Raw genomic sequence first — 21,368 nt, 5'->3', positions numbered from 1 at the left:
CAATGGGAGTGGGGGTGCATCGGTTATACTATTGCACCCACTAGCCATAGACATTTTCAGGGGAAAATGTGGAGCGCACCCTTCCACTCTCCAATGTGAATTCAGAGAAAAGGCTGCTTCACCTCCCAGACATTTGGGGGAATCTTGCTGCAAGGAATTGAGATCATAGGTTCAAAAGCAAAGAGACATTGCTTATAATCATGCAGCAGAAGCTTTATTGGAAACGCCAAACAAATGGCAATCACAGCGGTAACAGAGGCAGTGAACGCACCCAATACAGACAGATCTAGCTTGCTCCTGTGTATATAACAGCAAAGCAGGGGAAGTGGCGAGGGGGAGAGAGCTCCACAGTCATTCAGGGGTTGTTCCGGCCCAGCTCTTCTGGACCAAGGCCTAGAATGGTCAGCAATGCACCTCCTTCTTCTCTCTCATTCCTTTCGCATCTCTTCTCATGAGGATAATATTTGCTTGTTTCATAGCCTAGAAACACACGCTACCACGGCGGCCGAAATTTCTTCCAAGAAGTCCAGGCCTCCTCCAGCGCAGGCCCCCATACAGGCCTCCTCCCAGCCCAAGGCCTCCACCTACACTAGAACCAGCAGCGGCACAAGGGGTGTATCCTCCGATGGCAACAGGCTCACAGCTAGCAGACAGGATGGCCCCTGGGATGGTCACAACACAGGAGGATGGCTGGATCACGACCTCTGAGGGAGGGATCTGGTTGACAGGCTGAGGGAGGACCCCGGACAGGGTTCCCAGCTCTCCTGAAGTCGTGCTTCCTCCACTCAGGGCACCAAACCCAAATCCTGGAAAGCCATAGCCCGATGTACCATAGCCATAGCCAAGACCGCCGTACGGGAGACTTCCGAAGCCGAGACCTCCATAGCAAAGATCTCCATAGCCGAGACCCGCAGACCCAAGACCAACGACTGGGCTGGATGCACGGGATGGGACGGCACAGACTGGAGCACAGAAAGGCATTGTCTGAGGGATGGCGGGATTCTGGAACGGTATTTGAGAAACAGGAATGAATGAGAGCCACATATAGTATAACATGGATTCTCTCTTCCTAGCTCAGCCATCTCACTATAATCGATACACTGTTAAATGACACTGTCTGTTGTTGTTTGCAGAATATCATAGATAGGGATGTTGGGGAAATCCACAATGGATGAGTTCAGATTTCGATGAATCCAACTGGCAGATTCCCCAGCGGAATGGTGTCTCCCCTGTATGGCAGATTCTGCCAACTTGCACACTCATTTTCTAACTTTCCCAAATTTGTATAAATGTCATTGTTGAAAGACAGACAAAAAGTAATGCAAAATCTGGCCAAAGGTGTGCATTTCCCCATAGACTAAAGCATGAGACTGAACATTTGAGGGGATTTTGCATGTACAGGGGAAATCTGCACATTTTCGCATAGGCAATTTTGCGCAAATGTACATTTGCAGACATTCAGGAACTCAAAAAAGGGAGAAAAAAATCCTAACGCAGTGGTCTCAGCTTCAGAAGGTTGCTATAACCATGCCATACTATTCTCATCTCTAGTCACCAATACAGACAGATGTTTGGGAAGAAAGACAGCGAAGAATAGAAGAGCTCTGCTAGATCAGACCAAGGGTCCATGAAGTGTGCCATCCCATTTCAGCAAGTGGCCAGCATTAGAACATCACAAGACCCAATACAGATCAGACTGGAGCCTTGTCTCATCCAGCATTATGTTCAAACTGTGGCCAAACAACAAGTGCCTGTGGGAAACCCGTAAGCAGGACATGAATGCCAGACGGAGCACTCTCCAGCCAAGCGTCCACAGCAAGAGGCATGCTGCACCTGATCCTGGTAGCTATGCTGTATCCTCCCTTTGATAGACCTGAATTTCCCACCATTCCATTTCTCTGAATGAACCCAGTGCATTCTAGTATTATGAGCGAGGGAGAGACCAGCCAATGGTCTCCCAGAAGCCCACAAGCAGGGCAGAGAGGCAGTTCCCAGCTCCCTGGGAACTGTGATTCAGAGTAGGGATGGGAGAGAACTTCATTTCACTTTGGCATTGGCAATAATTGAGCAAAGGTCAGGAAGTTCTCCATGTTCAGGAGAAAGAAGAGAAGAGAAGAACTCAAGGTTGTGTTTTGCTTTTAAATGAATACAGGAGAATCCAGAAATTACAATTGCATCCACACAGGAACAGTGTTGTGAGTGCTTTGCTCTAAAAGCCTGGGTTTTAATTTCTGCTACTGAAGCATGTTAGTGCCGTGTTGTTGTTGCCAACACATTTTGGCTCCTCATCATTAACAGCTTTATGACAACGAGGTACGGCAAGGACTTCTCCAGGCTCGGAACCGCTGTACCTACTGAATTTAAGTCATCCAGATGGATGAGCATGTCATTACCATTCGTTTTTAGAAGAGTTCTATAAAGCTCTTTGTAAAAAAACATGCTAAATGCTTCATATTCAGGAGAGGAAGAACTGGAGATTTAACAAACAAACAACAACAACAGCACAGCCAAATTCTGGGGAAAGTGAAACTGATGATGTCATTAAAATTTTTTTTTTTAGAAACGTTTTATAGGACCTGTTATTTAAAAAAATCCTAAATTGTTCATATTCAGGAGAGCAAGAATTGGAGATTTTTTTAAAAAAATCCCTGGAGAAATTGAAACTGATATGTTCACCCTTCCCTAACTGAGAGTCAGTCTGAATCATATTGCTTGGTTTCTGCAGGTGAATTACACGACCATTGACATTTGCTGGAGGACTCTAGGCCTACACTGATTTGAATTTCAGACAAGCATGAAGATATGCCCAAGAAAATGGACTTACCTGGTCTTCAAAGTAGATGGGGTGAAGACTGAGATGTCAAATGAAGCTGTTGGAATAGCAGAGGGATGGTTGAGCTTTTATGCAGTTCTGTCAGCGTCCCAAGTAGTTTAGACACCACCTATTATTTCCAGCTAAGATTTTAATATGGTGCAGACAATTTTCTTCATGTGCAAACTGACTTTGCTAAGCAGAAATAGGTGTCTTCTGCCTTTTATTGACCTCAGCACAAAAGTATTCCCATTTATGCAGCATAAAGAAGAGGAAACAATTAGAAAAGGGCATTGGAAACACCCACAATTTAGATAAGAGATCATCAAAGAACTTCAAACAGATTTCATTAAAACCTTGGGAGCATGTCATGCTTCTTCTTTTTGTTTCCTTGGGTGACTCTCCCCTTTTTTATTCCATCTTTCCATCACCCATGCGATCTAATGTAGCTATAGTTTGTAGTCTTCATCCCAAGAATGATGAAATCAAGAGAAATACATTTGTCATTGTCTTCCAAAATGCTTTGTCAGGAAGCACCCATGTGTTTTGGAGAAGTCATGCTATTCCACTGTTCCATCGTGAAGAAGACATGTTGAAACACAATATGGTGTCTCCTGCGGTTAACTCCTGACGTTGAGCAAGGGGATTGAGAGCCAGGGCATCCCCCGCAAATGGCTGCCGGACCTCTGCATGAATATTTCCTGCAAGGGAGAGCCCCTACCCGCTCTAGGTCACTGGTTTCACCATGAGCAGCTGTCTTCCAATGTTCAGCTGGGTTCTACCCTCTTGTGACTTGCCTGCATTTCTCTGTTGACTTTCCTTCAACCCCTGGGCCATCATCAGGACCTTGGTGCCCACGAGGGCTGAGAATGGTCATCAGCATCCTTACGGGGTTATGACATTTAGAACATTGCTACTGTCAGTACTTTTCTATTCTGCCATTCCCCCAAGGAGCACACATAACCTAACATAAGCCTCTCCATAGCAATTGCATCCAGACCACAACCTTGTGGGGCAGACAAGGCCCAGAGTTAGTGACTGGCCCTGTGAGCTTCCTGGCTGAGAGGACGCATATGACCCCAGGGGCTGAATGAAGTTACCATCCCTTTCCCACCTTGTTGTGTTTGTGTGTCTGTGTGTCTATGTGTTCTCTGTGTTTGTTTTCCTGAAACTCCTCATCTTTAATGGCTGCATGCAGACAAGTGCATGGTGATTCAAGGTCCTCCCAATGCTGGACAAAGATGAACCTCCTGAATGTGGAGGGTGCCGACGGGGTCCAGGCCACTGTTCAATAGGCCAAGCTGTTGGACTTAATTCTACATCCTCCTGCTGGCAAATCTCATTACTATTTGGGGGGTTTGTGTAGGACGCATATGACCCCAGGGGCTGAATGAAGTTACCTTCCGTGTAGGGGTGGACGAAAGTCACTTACCTGTCCTTGAAGCTTGTTTGCGGTGGGGGGGAGGCGCTTCGCTGCTCCCCCCATGAAGTTCAAGCCGGGGGGGAGGCTTCCCGCCTCGCCCGGCCGAAATTCAGGCTGGGGGGGAGGCTTCCCGCCTCGCCCCGCCAAAATTCAGGTCGGGGAGGAGGCGCCTCGCCTCGCCCGGCCGCGAACTCAAAAGTTTTTTTTTTTTTTTAAACGCCCCCGTGATAGGCTACGTGACGATTAACGTAGCTTATCACGGCTAGATTTGCAAAGTCAGCCGTGATAGGCTACGTAAATCATCACGTAGCCTATCACGGGTGACTTTAAAAAAAAAAAAAAGCACGTACGCTAATGGCGGCCTCCATAGGGAGCCGCCATTCGCGTTCCTTATTTCGTCGCTGTAGTCTACGTACATCTTTACGTAGACTACAGCGACCAAATAAGGAATGGGAATGGCGGCTCCCTATGGGGGCCGCCATTATCCGTACGCGCTTTTTTTTTTTTAAGTCACCCGTGATAGGCTACGTGACAATTTACGTAGCCTATCACAGCTGACTTTGCAAATCTAGCCGTGATAGGCTATGTTAATCATCACGTAGCCTATCACGGGGGTGGTTTTTTTTTTCTTTTATTGGAATGGCGGCGGCGGCAGCCGGTCGAAAGATCGGCTGCCGCCCCCGCCCCTGATGAAGACCCGACGAACCGCCGGCCGGACCCGCCTCCGGGAGGGACATTCGGCAAAGGTAAGTCCCGTCCCGGGGGGGGGGTGCGGGCGGTGGGCGGCAGAGAATTTCTCCCCGAAACATGTTTGGGGGGCCGAACATGTTGGCGCTCGGCCCCCCGAAGTTTCGGGGAGAAATTCTCCGCCATCCCTACATCCGTGTCTTTAGCCGTGATAGGCTATGTAAATATATACGTAGCCTATCACGGCTAAAGACACAGACGCAAATGGTGGCAGCTATGGCAGCCGCCATTTGTGTCCCTGTGCAGCCCAGCAGCTGGATGTCCGGCTGCAGGCGGCCCTGGCCAGCAGCTCCGCGGAGTTGCCGCAGAGTGGAGCCAGCCGGGGAGGATTCCGGGGAGGGATAGTGCGCCTCCCCCCCACCGCAGATTGCCCCGCACAGAGCCAGGTAAGACTTTCGTACATCCCTAAGTAAATGAGACAAGAACATCAAGCTGATGTTCAGGAATATGTGCAAATGCAAACATGGCTTGTTTAGCCATCTGTATTCAGGGAGAATGTCAAACTTGTGATATCCTATCATACAGCTGTTTCCATGACACCACAGATAAGGGCAAATATGGACTCCTTCTCCCCCCGCCCTAAGAAAGAGGCTTCCATTGTTCTGCCTCATTCAGGATATTATTTTATAATTTGTTTTTGAGGTGTTTTTGAGCTCACCTAATCACAGCGAGCCTCCCAGGTTGCCTGCACATCTTGATCTGAAAAAAGCCTTATTGGCGGCATTACTGCATGGTGCATTGCACTGGGCTTTCCTTGAAGTGTGGGAAGCTGAGGGGGCTGCAGGCTGCCAGAGAGGTGATTGCACAACAAAAGACAGGGGACCTGTGCTCATTCCTCAGCCACCTCCTGAGCGAGGTGCGCCCAAGAAACCCAAGCCCAGCGACGAGAATTTCTCCACAAGTTCTTCACCGGTGAATTGCTTTTGAAAAGTGAATGGGAATGGTTGAAAAAAAAATGTTGGAGAAATGTTTGGCACAACACTACTTTGGACAGCATCTTTAGAGTTCTGGCTGGTTCTGACAGAAACCCAGAATGGATTCACAGCCCCACCGAAATCAGAGCCACCAGCCTCCACGGTCCCCCTCCATACCCAAGGGCAGCAGCCTATCTTAGTGGGTACAGTGGCCACTTACCGGAACTGGCAGGAGAAAGGCTGCTGTACCAGAGACAACAGCTTCTTCCCTCTGCTTGATGGTAGGGCTGGCCTTGATGATAACTTTCCTCACAGGTCCTTAATGACGCTGGGCTGAACACCTAGGGGTGTCAAGGAACACATCCGTGGGGTGGGGTGTGTTGAATTTTAGTCAGCTCAGCCTCCCAGACTTCAGCTGCATTGAGCTGGTCCAGTTCACGGATTTCCCTTTTTTAAAAAAAGAAGAAGAAAAAATACAATTGGTGTAAAGCAGTTTGCCCAAATTAACACTTGAATTTGCACAAATGGCAGAAATTTCAGCCACACCTTGTGCAAATTCTGCAAATTTCAGCTGCATTTGCACAAATTATGGAAATTGTGGCCATGTTATGCTTAGTTTGCGGACCTTCTGGCCATCGTTTGCAGAAATCGCACCCCAGAGTTGCCTAACTTGAGCCAATTACAGTCCTAATTAGCGCAAATTGCTTTTTATAGGCAGAAAAAAAATTCTAAAAAGTTCCCGGATTTGGGGAACAAACCCCGAAAGCTGAAATACGTTAGAAACATGTCTGCTGTTCACTAAAAGAGAGTTGCAACCTGGGCGGTGTCCCATCCTCCGGAGCTTGGGACTCCTGCCAAGTAATATATCATGAACTCCTCAGGGGAATATACCGCAAAGAGCTTTTCCAACAACAACATAGGTACTCTAATGGAGACTTAGAAATAATCAGCTGATAATCCACAGTTAGATGACATAGTCAGCAACATCTACAAAGTGAAAAATCACAAGCAATTTGTGTTGAGCATCATTTTATGTGCTTTGATCTCTTCCACTTCCATGGGTTGGGGATCATTTGCATTTCCTGGTAAAGAAGGCGTCACCGCTTCCCCACATTGTTGACGAGACCACAACGCATGAACAAACAAGAGAACAAGGAAGCCTAAAGTGCTTTGACCCCACAGGAGAGGTGCTGACATCAAATCCTCCGCTCTGTTTAAAATAGATTGAATTAAAAATGTGAAGCCTTATATATAACTATATACCCATAACATTGAACATAAATGTAACTTTAAAAACTCAGCTATACCCTTTACTCTAATAGCTTACATATTTCCCCCTGGTCTAATACAAGATACACGTGTATGTCTGCAGAGGTCTTGCTTAACAATTCTTCCCCCTCTTTCCCCCTGCCCTCTCTCTCTCTCTCTCTCTCTCCCTTCTTTCTAAAATGAATTTACTTCTAATTTAAGAGTTACAGGAGTTATATTTGTTACTGTGATGATGGGTCACATGATCCTACCTTCCTTGCAAGATAGGAAAGTAGGGATGGCAGAGAATTCCACCATGGATTCCAGTGATTCTTCAGAATCTGCCCCCCCCCCAGAATCCGTGGCAGAACGGCCTCCCACCCACGCCACCCCGCGGAATCCCCCTGGGACGGAACATACCTGGGGAGGATGCGGCTGCAGCTCTGGCTCCAGCAGTGGCAGTGGCTAGTCTCCCGGCCGGCCACAGCCAGGCTGCTGCAGCCGCCATTTGCGACCTTGCAGCCGTGACAGGCTATGTAAGTATTTATGTAGCCTATCACGGCAAAGACCGGGGGCGCAAATGGCATAGCGGCCGCCATTTGTGTCCCTGCTCTTTGCCCTGATAGGCTACGTAAATGCTTACGTAGCCTATCACGGCTACTAGCAAGGACGCAAATGGCGGCCTGAAATCCGGCTACGGACGGCCCCAGACGGTGGCTCTGTGGAGCCGCCATGGAGCGGAGCCAGCCAGGGAGGATTCCGGGGGGATGGATGGAGCGCCTCCCCCATACCGCGGATGCCCCTGCGTGGAGTAATTGTAAAGACTACGTAAATATTTACACAGGCTATTATGGCAAAAAAAAGGGGAACACAAATAGCATTGTGGGCGTCACTTGCATTCCTTCCCCCTCATTTTAGCCTATGTAAATATTTAAATATTAAATATTCATTAAAAAGCAAAACACAACCTTGAGTTCTTTTTTTTTTTCTTTCTCTTGAATATGGAGAACTTCCTGACCTTTGGTCAATTCTTGCCAATGCCAAAGTGAAATGAAGTTCTCTCCCATCCCTACTCTGAATCACTCCCCACCCTGCTTGTGGGCTTCTGGGAGACCATTGGCTGGTCCCTCCCTTGCTCATAATACTAGAATGCACTGGGCTCATCCAGGGAAATGGAATAGTCAGAAATTCAGGTCTCTCAAAAGGAGGACACAGCATAGCTACCAGGATCAGGGGCAGCATGCCTGTTGCTGTGGACGCTGAGCTGGAGAGTGCTCCGTCTGGCATTCATGTCCTGCTTACGGGTTTCCCACAGGCACTTGTTGTTTGGCCACAGTTTGAACATAATGCTGGATGAGACAAGGCTCCAGTCTGATCTGCATTGGGTCTTGTGATGTTCTAATGCTGGCCACTTGCTGAAATGGGATGGCGCACTTCATGGACCCTTGGTCTGATCTAGCAGAGCTCTTCTATTCTTCGCTGTCTTTCTTCCCAAACATCTGTCTGTATTGGTGACTAGAGATGAGAATAGTATGGCATGGTTATAGCAACCTTCTGAAGCTGAGACCACTGCGTTAGGATTTTTCTCTTCCTTTTTAGAGTTCCTGAATGTCTACAAATGTACATTTGCGCAAAATCGCCTATGCGAAAATGTGCAGATTTCCCCTGTACATGCAAAATCCCCTCAAATGTCCAGTCTCATGCTTTAGTCTATGGGGAAATGCACACTTTTGGACAGATTTTGCATTACTTTTTATCTATCTCTCAACAACGACATTTACACAAATTTGGGAAAGTTAGAAAATGAGTGTGCAAGTAGGGATGCACGAAAGACACTAACCTTTTCGAAGGGTGACATTCGCAGTAGGGGGGAGGCGCTCCATCCAGTATAATGACGTGGCCACCATTTGCAAGTTCAGCGCAACGGCAGCAGGTAAGTGCTCCGTTTTGCATGCCTTTCATGGGGTGGGGGGGCAGGGAGCTTTGTTCCACCATGGATTTCGGGGGGCCGAATTCCCTGGCATTCGGTCTCACTGAGATCCATGGCGGAATTCTCTTACATCCCTATATGCAAGTTGGCAGAATCTGCCGTACAGGGGTGACACCATTCCGCTGAGGAATCTGCCAGTTGGATTTGTCGAAATCTGAACTCATCCATTGTGGATTTCCCCAACATCCCTATCTGTGATATTCTGAAAACAACAACAGACAGTGTCATTTAACAGTGTATCGATTATAGTGAGATGGCTGAGCTAGGAAGAGAGAATCCATGTTATACTATATGTGGCTCTCATTCATTCCTGTTTCTCAAATACCATTCCAGAATCCCGCCATCCCTCAGACAATGACTTTCTGTGCTCCAGTCTGTGCTGTCCCGTCCTGTGTATCGAGCCCAGTCATTGGTCTTGGGTAGAGATGTACGAAAGTCACTTGCTTTCTTACAAAATTGATTCGCGGTGGGGGAGAGGCACTCCGTCCCTCCCCCTGAAATTCTGGCTGGGGGGGAGGCACTCTGTCCCTCCCCCCCAAAATTCTGGCCGGGGAGGGAGGCTCCCCATCCCTCCCCCCCCCCGAATCCTGGCCGGCTGGGTGCTCAAGTGGCGGCAGCTGTAGCCACCGCCGTTTGCGTCCCTGCAGTCAGCCGTGATAGGCTACGTAAATGTTTACGTAGCCTATCATGGCTGATTTAAAAGAAAAACAACAACACGCGTACGCAAATGGCAGTGCCCATGGGCGCCGCAATTTGTGTTCCTTATTTTGACATGTCTTAGTCTATGTAAACATTTACGTAGACTACGGTGAAAATAAGGGGAACGCAAATAGCGTAGCGTCTACGCTATTTGTGTTCCCCTTATTTTCGCTGTCTTAGTCTACGTAAATGTTTACGTAGACTAAGACATGTCAAAATAAGGAATGCAAATGGCGGCGCCCATGGGCGCTGCGATTTGCATAAGTGCGATTTTCTTCTTCTTCTTTTAAATCAGCCGTGATAGGCTACGTAAACATTTACATAGCCTATCATGGTATTTTTTAAAAATCTAGCTGTGATAGGCTAGATAAAAATTATGTAGCCTATCAGGTTTGTTTGTGGTTTTTTTTACTGGAAATGGCGGCGGCAGCAGCTGATGAAAGGCCGACGAACCGCCGCCGGGACCCGCCGCCGGGAGGGACATTCGCCAAAGGTAAGTCCCATCCCGGGGGGTGGCAGGGAGGTGGCGGAGAATTTCACCGCCGATTTTGGGGGGCCGAATGCATTGGCACTCAGCCCCCCAAAGTTTCAGGGAGAAATTCTCGGACATCCCTAGTCTTGGGTCTGTGGGTCTCAGCTATGGAGATCTTTGCTATGGAGGTCTCAGCTTCGGAGGTCTCCCGTACGGCGGTCTTGGCTATGGCTATGGTACATCGGGCTATGGCTTTCCAGGATTTGGGTTTGGTGCCCTGCATAGAGGAAGCACGACTTCAAGAGAGCTGGGAACCCTGTCCGGGGTCCTCCCTCAGCCTGTCAACCAGGTCCCTCCCGCAGAGGTCATGATCCAGCCATCCCCCTGTGTTGTGACCATCCCAGGGGCCATCCTGTCTGCTAGCTGTGAGCCTGTTGCCATCGGAGGATACACCCCTTGTGCCGCTGCTGGTTCTGGTGTAGGTGGAGGCCTTGGGCTGGGAGTAGGCCTGTATGGGGGCCTGAGCTGGAGGAGGCCTGGACTTCTTGGAAGAAAATTCGGCCGCTGTGGTAGCATGTGTTTCTAGGCTATGAAACAAGCAAATATTATCCTCATGAGAAGAGATGCGAAAGGAACGAGAGAGAAGAAGGAGGTGCATTGCTGACCATTCTAGGCCTTGGTTCAGAAGAGCTGGGCCGGAACAACCCCTGAATGACTGTGGAGCTCTCTCCCCCTCACCACTTCCTCTGCTTTGCTTTTAAATATGCAGGAGAAAGCTAGATCTGTCTGTATTGGGTGCGTTCACTGCCTCTGTTACCTCTGCGATTGCCATTTGTTTGGCGTTTCCAATAAAGCTTCTGCTGCATGATTATAAGCAATGTCTCTTTGTTTTTGAACCTATGATCTCAATTCCTTGCAGCAAGATTCCCCCAGATGTCTGGGAGGTGAAGCAGCCTTTTCTCTGAATTCACATTGGAGAGTGGAAGGGTGTGCTCCACATTTTCCCCTGAAAATGTCTATGGCTAGTGGGTGAATTAGTCTAACCTATGCACTCTTACTGCCATGGCTCTTTGCCCACATGTCTTCCCCCTGTCTGTGCACAAGGCAATCAGAGCCATGTCTGTGTGACAAATTTTTGCTGGTCCTGGTGCTCTCTTCTCCCAGTCTGGGTTTGTGCCTGAAAGACGAAACTAACAGGCTAGTGCACAGGGGGATTCGCTGTACATTAGCCCAATTTGTGAAATTGTGCAACGTCATCATTGGTCACATGGCTCAAACAGCAGATTTTATTAATACTGTTTTTAAATAATTGAATTTCTCCCCAAGGTATTTAGGGATGGGGGAGAATTTCTCCCCGAAACTTCGGGGGGCTGAGTGCCAATGCATTCGGTCCTCCAAAGGTTGTTCGGGGAGAAATTCTCTGCCCCCTCCGTCCCGCGCCCCCTCCCCGGGATGGGACTTACTTTTCACGAATGTCCCTCCCGGTGGCGGGTCCCAGCGGCGGTTCGGCAGGTCTTTGCCAGGGGCGGGGGTGGCAGCCGGTCTTTCGACCGGCTGCCACCGGCGCCATTACAAGAAAAGTAAACAAAAACAAAAACGCCCCTGTGATAGGCTACATAATGATTAACGTAGCCTATCATGGCTAGATTTGCAAAGTCAGCCGTGATAGGCTACGTTAATCATCACGTAGCCTATCACGGGTGACTTAAAAAAAAAAAAAGCGCGTACGGCTAATGGCGGCCCCCATAGGGAGCCGCCATTCGCGTTCCTTATTTGGTCCCTGTAGTCTACGTAAAGATTACGTAGACTACGGCGAAAATAAGGACAACACAAATAGCTTTGCCCTTATTTTCGCCGTAGTCTACGTAAATCTTTACGTAGACTACAGGGACCAAATAAGGAACGCGAATGGCAGCTCCCTATGGGGGCCCCCATTTGCGTACGCGCTTTTTTTTTTTCAAAGTCACCTGTGATAGGCTATGTGACGATTAACGTAGCCTATCACGGCTGACTTTGCAGATCTAGCCGTGGTAGGATACGTTAATCGTTACGTAGCCTATCACAGGGGCGTTCTTGTTTTTGTTTTCTTTTGAAGTTCGCGGCCAGGGAGACGAGGCGCTTCTCCCCGGCCTGAATTTTGGCCAGGCGAGGAGGGAAGCCTCCCCCCCCGGCCTGAACTTCGGGGGGAGCAGCAAAGCTCCTTCCCCCCACCGGGAAGCAAGCTGCGAGACCAGGTAAGTGACTTTCGTGCATCCCTCATTTGAATCTCCTTTTTTAAATGTCAACTTTTGCTTGTCTTTTCAAGTCAGCCTCTCTATGATGCATGAGATTTAAGTTAAAACAGCAAGATGCCTCTGCTGTGCTTTAACAGATTTTGCTGTTATTTCTTCTTCTAGCTAATAGATTTGTGATTTCTATGTGTACAATACAGTATGAAAGGAGACACAAGAAGGACTTCCCCCTTGCGCAATGGCACCTCAGAATTACACGAAGGGATGGCACGGTCATCTGATTCATTCCGGGAATCCAGCAGAACTGCCTCTGCCCACAACCCTGCACCCCATTCGCCAAGCCTCTGCCCCTGCTCACCCCTGCCTACGTGGGGTATATGGCCTGCATCTACCCCGGTGGCCTCATCAAGCATCGTGGTTGCCATTTTTGAGAAATAAAACGGTGGCCCCCAAAATGCGCATTACTTCCACACATGTGAATATGCCCATTCTGCGAATGCGCAGCTTTGAGTATGGGCGGAAAGGCATGCTTTTGAAAAATGTGCATTTTTGCCCACACACAAGTGAGTGCCTTTGCAAAAATGCGCATTTTCACGCATACGGAACTTGCACTTTTTGTCCTCTAGCCATTATATTTTTCCAAGAAGTGGCAACCGCAGAGCTCAACGTGGCCTCTGGGGTGAGTGTGGGCTGCTCCCCAAGCATGGGAGGGGCTCCAGAGCCATCTGGGGAACAGCAAGTGGGGGCAGGGGCCTGGCGGGCATCAGCAGAACCTGGACTTGGGTGAGTTCGCACATCACTGATTACATGGGCCATAGTTGAGTAGAGGATTGTTGTTGCAGTCATCCCCTCTTTCTGGTGAAGTAGGACTGGATGTTATGTTACACATCTATTATCTTGCCCTGATCCCCACCAACTGAGGTGTGTGACACTTCATCCTTCACCCAGCAAGATCCTTTTCCCCACCACCTCACACCTACTGCTTGAATGCTCTCCTACACTCTGTTCCTGCATGCCTGGCAACAATTCCCTCTCAGACTCATGAGCCATTGACTCTTCATTAAATTATTTATTACTACTTTTATCTCCCACAGTTTTTCCACTTGCGAGGAACCCAAAGTGACTTATACAGTCCTGCATACAGTCCAAGATCAGAATCGTTTATGGCTATTAAACCCGTGACATTATTGTCTCCATTGCCCTCAACTCTCCTTTCACTACAGTGTGTAATATTGCATAGAATTATGTTTAATGTCATGATTGTAGAAATAATAATAACAACAACAAGAACAACATAACAACAAGAACAACCTATCAGACAAGGAGAAAGAGGCACATAAAAGTAGAAGTGGGAAGGGTTGTAGCAGCAGAAAATGTTTGAAGACTTTAGTAAATGCTGGGGTAGCTTGGAGAGAATCACATGTACCATGATGTCACATGTCTGATTTCAGAGGCCCTTCTCCATAACTTCTTTGAAACTAACTTTTTCCCCCTTTAAAATAAAAAATACAAAAATCTAAATCTAAAATTCCACCACAGATTCCAGGGAGGTCGAATTCTAAAGAACATGGCAGAATGGCCTCCTGCCCCCCCCCCGAATCCCCCCGGCACAGAACTTATCTGGGGCGGATGTGGCAGCTCCGGCGGCGGCTCCAGCTGGTCTCCCAGCCGGCCCGGGCTTCTGCAGCCACCATTTGCATTCTTGCTAGGGATGGACGAAAGGGACTTACCTCGTCCCGCAGCTTGCTTCGCGGTGGGGGGGAGGTGCTTCGCTTCTCCCCCCAAAGTTCAGGCAAGGGGGGGGAGGCGCCCCACCTCGTCCAGCCAAAATTCAGGCTGGGGGGGGGAGGCGCCCCATCCCTCGCCGCCGAAATTCAGGCCGGGTAGGAGCGCCCCGTCTACCCGGCCGCGAAAAAAAAAAGTAAAAACAAAACACACACACACCCGTGATAGGCTACGTAATGATTTACGTAGCCTATCACGGCTAGATTTCCAAAGTCAGCCATGATAGGCTACGTAAATCGTTACGTAGCCTATCATGGGTGTTTTTTTTTTTTTTACTTTACTTTTTTTTTTCATGGCCGGGTAGACGGGGTGCTCCTACCCAGCCTGAATTTCGGTGGCGAGGGATGGGGCGCCTCCCCCCGGCCTGAATTTCAGCCAGGCGAGGTTGGGCACCTCCCCCCCTCGCCTGAACTTCGAGGGGAGAACCGAAGCGCCTCCCTCCCCCACACCGCGAAGCAAGCTGCAGGACCAGGTAAGTCCCTTTCATCCATCCCTAGTTCCACCATGGATTTCGGGGGGCTGAATGCACTGGCATTCAGCCTCACTAAGATCCGTGGCGGAATTCTCTGACATCCCTACCTGTAGTCTCCTAATTGCTTAGGAGTTTCAAACAGTGTTCAGTAGATGAAACTCCGGCCACTGACCTTAGATTGCGGCCCTTCTGATGCAGTGCAAAAGCAGCTGTTCTTCCAAGATTTCAACCGGGTGGTACTGTAAGATTCCCCTTTTAATTCCAGGGGAATTTAAAAAAGTTTCTCAACCTTTTCATAGCTGTTTGAGATACGCAACCTTTGGAGCTCTGCATATCACTGCCAGGATGACATGGCTCCAGCCAGAAGTGAGCTGAAGGGCTTTTCTGCACGAGGTGTAAAGCCACAGTATCTACTTTCAGTTTCATCACAGAATTGAGATCGAAGATATTGACCTTAGGGGCAGTGCATTATATCACATATTCTGTTCTTTGGAGAAGAAGGTTTCGCAGGGTAAATTTCATCCTGGCAGAACTTTTTGGCATCTTTGGTTGGCCCGTGCCTTTCTTCCATCTCCATCACCAGCGTGTATGTGTGGAACCAGTGTGCATTCATTGTGTGCGGTGGTTTACTCCTATGCAAGCAAGTGGATGGGAGAAACCCCACAGTGTGGTGACAGACGCATTAGACACAGGATTTAACCACAACAGTCTACTTAGTAGATGCAAAGAATCAAAGTACAACTAACGGTATTCACGCAGTAGAGCTGAGTGATCCAAAAGGGCTTACAAGAAAATAAAAGTTGTGAAAGGCAGGTTCCTTCACCCTAGCTGTCCTTAGACTTTTCTAGGCTGCTCCTTCCTGCTCACTCTTCAGACTCTGCTCTCACTACAGGCTCAGGCTCTGTTTCTCCAAATCTGGCTGTCTCTGCTCTTACTGGCTCTCTCTCTCTCTTGATCTACCCTCCTCCTTCAAAACCAAAACTACTGCTTCAAACCTGAAGAAATGAAACTGGAGAGGATGACTTTGCCTTCTTACCCTTGAGAAATCGAGCTGGACAAGCTGCCATAGCCGAGGAGCAGGAAACCCAAATGAAATATGAGGATGAGGAGAACATAGGACTGCAGGAAGCTGCCTTGTACTGAATCAGGTCTTTGGCTCATATTTGGGGTGGCATGAGCATCCAGTTGGGCTTCGAAACCTGGCTAGGAGTTGCTGGTCCCCCCCAACCCCCAGACCCCAGTTTGTGGACATGAGCTCTTGCCCGACACGTGGCGTGCTGAGCCAACAAGAGATCAGGTGCCATCTCCATCAGCAAGGAGAGGGGAAGAAGGCAATGCCTCCTCAACTCCTTCCCCCATCCTTGCTACAGCGGCAATGACACAGGATGGGCTGCTCGTTTTCCATAAGTTTTCCTGGCCTTATGGAAAACGACCAGCTTGTCCCTTGCCATCGCCACTGTAGCAGGTGGGGACAAAGAAGGAGGCACCTAGCCTCTTCAACCTCCGTCCCACTTGCTGGAGGCCAGGGTGAGAGTCAGGGGGCTGGCCACCCAGGACCTTTTTCCCCACACCAGCCCTTGACAGCCGGCACGAGGAAGAAGGGCAATGGTGGCACCCCAGCTTAGTCTAAATTAAATTTAGGAAGCTCGCTGGCTCGGTCTGCATGAGCTGCGGGGGGCAGTTCGACAATCTCCCCCCGCCCCAGACAGAGACAGGCTCGTCCATGCCTAGTTCATATAGCCCAGCATCATCGACACTGACTGGCAGCGGCTCCCCAGGAAATACTTGGGAGACTTTCAAGATGCCACCAGGGGACACATCCTGCACTTTGTCTCTTGCCAAGGGTTATCATGAAGCCGGGAGTTAAAACAAAATATGATATTCACACCCACTTCTGCTTCTCCATTTTCCAATTCACTTCTGTTACTCAACCATGTCTTACTGTGGACCAGCCTGTGCCATCCCAACTTGTGCTTAGGGATGCTGGAGAAAATCGAGATGGAGTGGACTGAAATGAGCTCGGATTTCTCAGAACCCATTCTGTGGAATCCTGTCCAGAGCGCCCCGCTCAGGCCATGCGGAGTCCATTGACTTTTGGGTGATTTGGGTTTTTTTTTTACTTCCCCAAACTTATGCATGTTTCTTCTTAGGAAAATATGCAAGTTTCTGCTGAGGAGAAGTTGAATGGAATGGGGGATAATGTGCTCAGTGTTACATACTAAGGTACATTTTGTAAATTCTTGTGAAAACTCTTATGTCATTATTTGTGTATTTTTCCCCCCTGTCGAATAAATAATAATATTCGCATCTGTCCATGAGCAGACGCAGAACAAAAGGTTCCTCATAATCCATGAAACACAGTCAGAGTGGATTTTACACAGTCCGTACATCTCTAGCTGTGCCTCCAGCCCAGTTGTTGGTTTTGGATCAGCAGGTCTTGGCTATGGTGGCTTGGGTGACCTTGGCCATGGCTATGACTCAGGTGTTCTGTTAGGCCACAGTATGCCTTCAGGTTGTCTCAATGTACTGTTTGGAGTCATCCCATCATGCATCAACCAGATCCCATGAGCAGAGGTCATGGTCCAGCCACCTCCCTCCATTGTGACCATCTCAGGAGGACCCATCCTTTCTGCTAGCTGCCAGCCCGTTGCCGTTGGAGGCAATACCCCATGTGGCATTGCTGGTTCTGGGCTGGGAGGAAGCTTCTATGGGGAGATTAGTTTATGGGGGCTTTGGCTATTGGAGCTTTGGCCCCAGGAACTTTTCTTATGGGGCCTCGGGCTTGAGGAACAGTACATTTCTTGGAAGGAAGTCTCTCCTGGGCCGACGTGGTAGCATGTGTTTCTAGACCTATTAAATGTGAGAAGAATATCCCCATGACAAGAGAAACAACCAAGGATTGAAGATGATACGGAACCATCGCTGAGTATTCTAGGGCTTAGGTCAGAAGAACCGTGCCCAAGAAAATCCCGCTGAATGGTCAGACTCTCTTCCCCTCTCCACTCCCCATCTTTGCTTTGAGAGCCACAGGGGCCAACTCACAGCTGTATATGTTGAGTGTCTTCACTGCCTCTTGTTTCCCCCCTAAATTAAAATTGGAGGGGAGTGTATGCCACACACCCCAGAAGTTTGATTTCTAGCATGTGAAAGAGTAAGACATGTGTGCCATCAGAGGACCTGATGCCATTGCCCTCGGCTTCTGTGTGAGCTCTGGCCTTGCCTTCTGCTTGTCTTTAGACACTCTGGTTGTCCAGAACAACAATTCATTCAGAGAATTAATTGCAGCCTCTTGTGAGGGTGAGTAATTCTACTGAGTCTCCACATGATCCCATCACACCTGTTGCACTGATGGGGGCAGAATAGTCTGGCCCAGGAAGAAGTCCACAAAAAGGAGGAAAAATCATGCAGAGATGCAACTGCCACTCCCTTTGGGATGTTGCTGCTGAACCCCTGCATTGACTCAACCAGTCCCACCTGATTCAGAAACGTGGTATCATTGGAAGCTATCAAGCCCAGAGTTGAAATCCACACAGAGGCACAGCAGGAAGACTCCTCGGAAGTCGGATCTTTCTGCTGAGACTGTATAGTGGTGGTCATGGTGGGGATAGTTTAGTGACCCAATCCCACCTGATGCAAAGTCTGAATGGAAGAGCACAAATCTAGAGCAGTGAATGTCCTTATATCAGAGAACCATAGAGTTTTAGAGGTCTTTTTGTTGGCCATCTAATCTACCCCCACCCCATCTCGATGCAGGAAATGCAGAACTAAAGCATCCCCAGATGATGGCTGTCCAGCCTCTTCTTCTGGCAAGAGAAATCCCACTACTTCTCTAAAGGATTAGGTCATACTGTGTGTATATATAGTTGTTGCTGTTCAGTCGTTCAGTCGTGTCCGACTCTTCATGACCCCATGGACCACAGCACACCAGGCCTTCCTGTCCTGTGCTCTCTCCCGGAGCGTGCTCAAGTCCATCTTCATTGCAGTGTGTATATATACCACATCTTTTTTTGGTAATTGTCATTCAGTTGGATTGAAAATAAATGGCTTTTGAAAATAAATTCAAAGAAGAAAATTTTGGAAAATTCTCATTGCTGAGGTTCTGGATCCTGTGCTTGCCTTACTTATGAAGAGGCCAAGGAGTGGCCTGTCTTTCATTGTGCAATCACCCTGTAGCCTTCTTGGCTTCCCACACTTCAGTTAAAGCCTAGGGAAGAAACCATGAGGTAATTCGTCCTATATGGCTCTTTCAGGAAGAGCCCTATAGGAGGTGCAGGCAGCCTGGGACCCTGCGGAACAATTGAGATATGTATAATGAAAGAAAGAAAGAAAGAAAGAAAGAAAGAAAGAAAGAAAGAAAGAAAAGGCACAGACAGTGCATGCACGGCTGCCCACCTCACAGCCATTAGGCAAGCTCAAAAACACCATCCATGTTAGTAAAATGCCCTGATAATGAGGCACGAATGAAGCCTCTTTCATGGGGAAAGAGAATTTTCAGGGAATTAGAGGACAGATTTTGGCACATTACCAGCTCCACCTTTTCCTGGGAGCTTGACACGACAACACTGCCTCCCTGACAGCTTCATTTTGGAGGATGCCAAATGGGGGCCAACTGTCAACAGAGTTGATGCTGTGGCCACTTGAAAAATCAACTTAATTCCTATTTTCCAAATGAATATACAAACTGGAATCTCTTTATTCTTCTCCTTCTGTATTTTTCTGAATTTCGTGAGGCAGTTCTCTGATCAAGGAAAAAATAAGAAGAGGTGTCCTGCTATGGCTAGTGATGCTGGAGACATTCAAGATGGACTAAAATGAGCTCAGATTTCTAAGAATTCGACCTCTGGAATCCGCTGTGGAGTGACTAGGGATGTCAGAATTTCGCCACGAATCTCGGGTATGCCAAATGCCAGTGCATTCGCCCCCCCAAAATTGGTGGTGAAACGGTCTGCCCCCCCACCCCCCCAGGAGAAGACTTACCTTGGGTGAATCCTTCTGGTGGCGGCAGCTCTGGCGGCGGTGTGGCGGTGGTGCGGTGGCGGCCGGTCTTCCGACCGGCTGCCGCCGCCGCCGCCATTTCCAGTAAAAAAAACACGTGATAGGCTACGTAAAGATTTACATAGCCTATCACGGCTAGATTTTTTTTTAAAATACCGTGATAGGCTACGTAAATGTTTACGTAGCCTATCACGGCTGAGTAAAAAACAAAAACAAATAACCGTGCGTACGCAAATGGCGGCACCCATGGGCGCCGCCATTTGCATTCCTTATTTTGGCACGTCTAGTCTACGTAAACATTTACGTAGACTACGGCGAAAATAAGGGGAATGCAAATAGCGTAGCATCTATGCTATTTGCATTCCCCTTATTTTCGCCATAGTCTATGTAAATGTTTATGTAGACTAGACGTGCCAAAATAAGGAACGCAAATGGTGGCGCCCATGGGCGCCACTATTTACGTACGTGCGGTTTGTTTGTTTGTTTTTTTAACTCAGCCAAGAAAGGCTATGTAAACATTTACGTAGCCTATCACGGCTGACTGCAGGGACGCAAATGGTGGTGGCTACAGCCGCCGCCATTTGCGTCCCGGCTGGCCAGGATTTGGGGGTGGAGGGACGGAGCACCTCCCCCCCGGCCAGAATTTCGGTGGGGGAGGGACGGAGCGCATCCCCTCTGCCAGAATTTTGGTGGGAGGGATGGAGCGCCTCCCCCCCACCGCGAATAAAGTTTCGTTCAAGGTAAGTGACTTTCGTACATCCCTAGGAGTGACCCCCTCAGGCTTGAGGAGTCCATGGACTTTTGGATGATTTTTTTCTTTTTTAATTTCCCAAAATTTATGCATATTTATCGTAGGAAGATATGCAGGTTTCTGCTGAGGACAAGCGAATGGAATGGGGGATGATACGCTAAATGGTAAATTGTGTAAATTCTTACAAAATGCCTTGCATCATTATTTGAGTATTTTTTTGTATGTGTGTGTGTGTGTGTGTGTGTATGTGTATGTGTGTGTGTGTGTGTGTGTATGTGTGTGTGTATATATATATATATATATATATATATATATATATATATTTGCATTGATCTGTGGGAGGATGACAGAACAAACAGTGCCTGACAATCCACGAAACACAGATGGAGTGGATTTTACACAGTCCATACATCCCTTGCTATGGCTGACAGTGACCCCCACCCATGATCCATTTCTCCTCCCCCTGAAGAAATTTAGTGAAATAGTCCCCTCCAATTTCTCTACATGCAAGAGGGGTGAAGAATTTTGAGAGGCCATTGGCATGCACACAGCTCTAGTACTGTGATGCTCAACTATAAGGGACATTCTCTAACTTGCAAAGCTTTTCCTGCACTGTCCCACCCAGTAGCCTGGCTGCCAGTGATTTCAGAGGTGGTTGGGAAGTGTCAGTGGCTCATTTCCACAGGTTCTTCTTCCCATGTGTCAGGGATTGGGGTGATTCACCAGTCAATCTTCCCTGACTGGTGGATTGCATGCTTTATGCCACATACCCCACTCTCAATGCTACGACAGATTAAAGATTAAGTGAATGCACTTTTGTATTATTATT

At 48.3% G+C, this 21,368-nt stretch overlaps 1 protein-coding gene across 1 annotated transcript; it reads right to left on the bottom strand.

Annotated features, from left to right (window-relative positions):
- Positions 1 to 200: 200 nt before the first annotated feature.
- Positions 201 to 992, bottom strand: LOC146334600 (uncharacterized). The gene has a single exon (XM_084824190.1). The coding sequence runs from the start codon at positions 979 to 981 to the stop codon at positions 481 to 483; it is 501 nt and encodes a 166-aa protein (XP_084680316.1). The 5' UTR covers positions 982 to 992; the 3' UTR covers positions 201 to 480.
- Between the last annotated feature and the right edge of the window lie 20,376 nt (positions 993 to 21,368).

This window comes from Heloderma suspectum, chromosome 17 (genome assembly GCF_057233095.1).
Source record: "Heloderma suspectum isolate Gila_16-S chromosome 17, 16-S_ref, whole genome shotgun sequence".
NCBI classification, from domain to species: domain Eukaryota; kingdom Metazoa; phylum Chordata; class Lepidosauria; order Squamata; family Helodermatidae; genus Heloderma; species Heloderma suspectum.
The sequence above is the reverse complement of the archived record's forward strand: the minus strand, read 5'-3'. Positions and strand labels throughout refer to the sequence as shown.

What these genes read in the sequence shown, in the direction of transcription:
- LOC146334600 (XM_084824190.1), bottom strand. Translation starts at nt 981, where the DNA reads ATGCCTTTCTGTGCTCCAGTCTGTGCCGTCCCATCCCGTGCATCCAGC.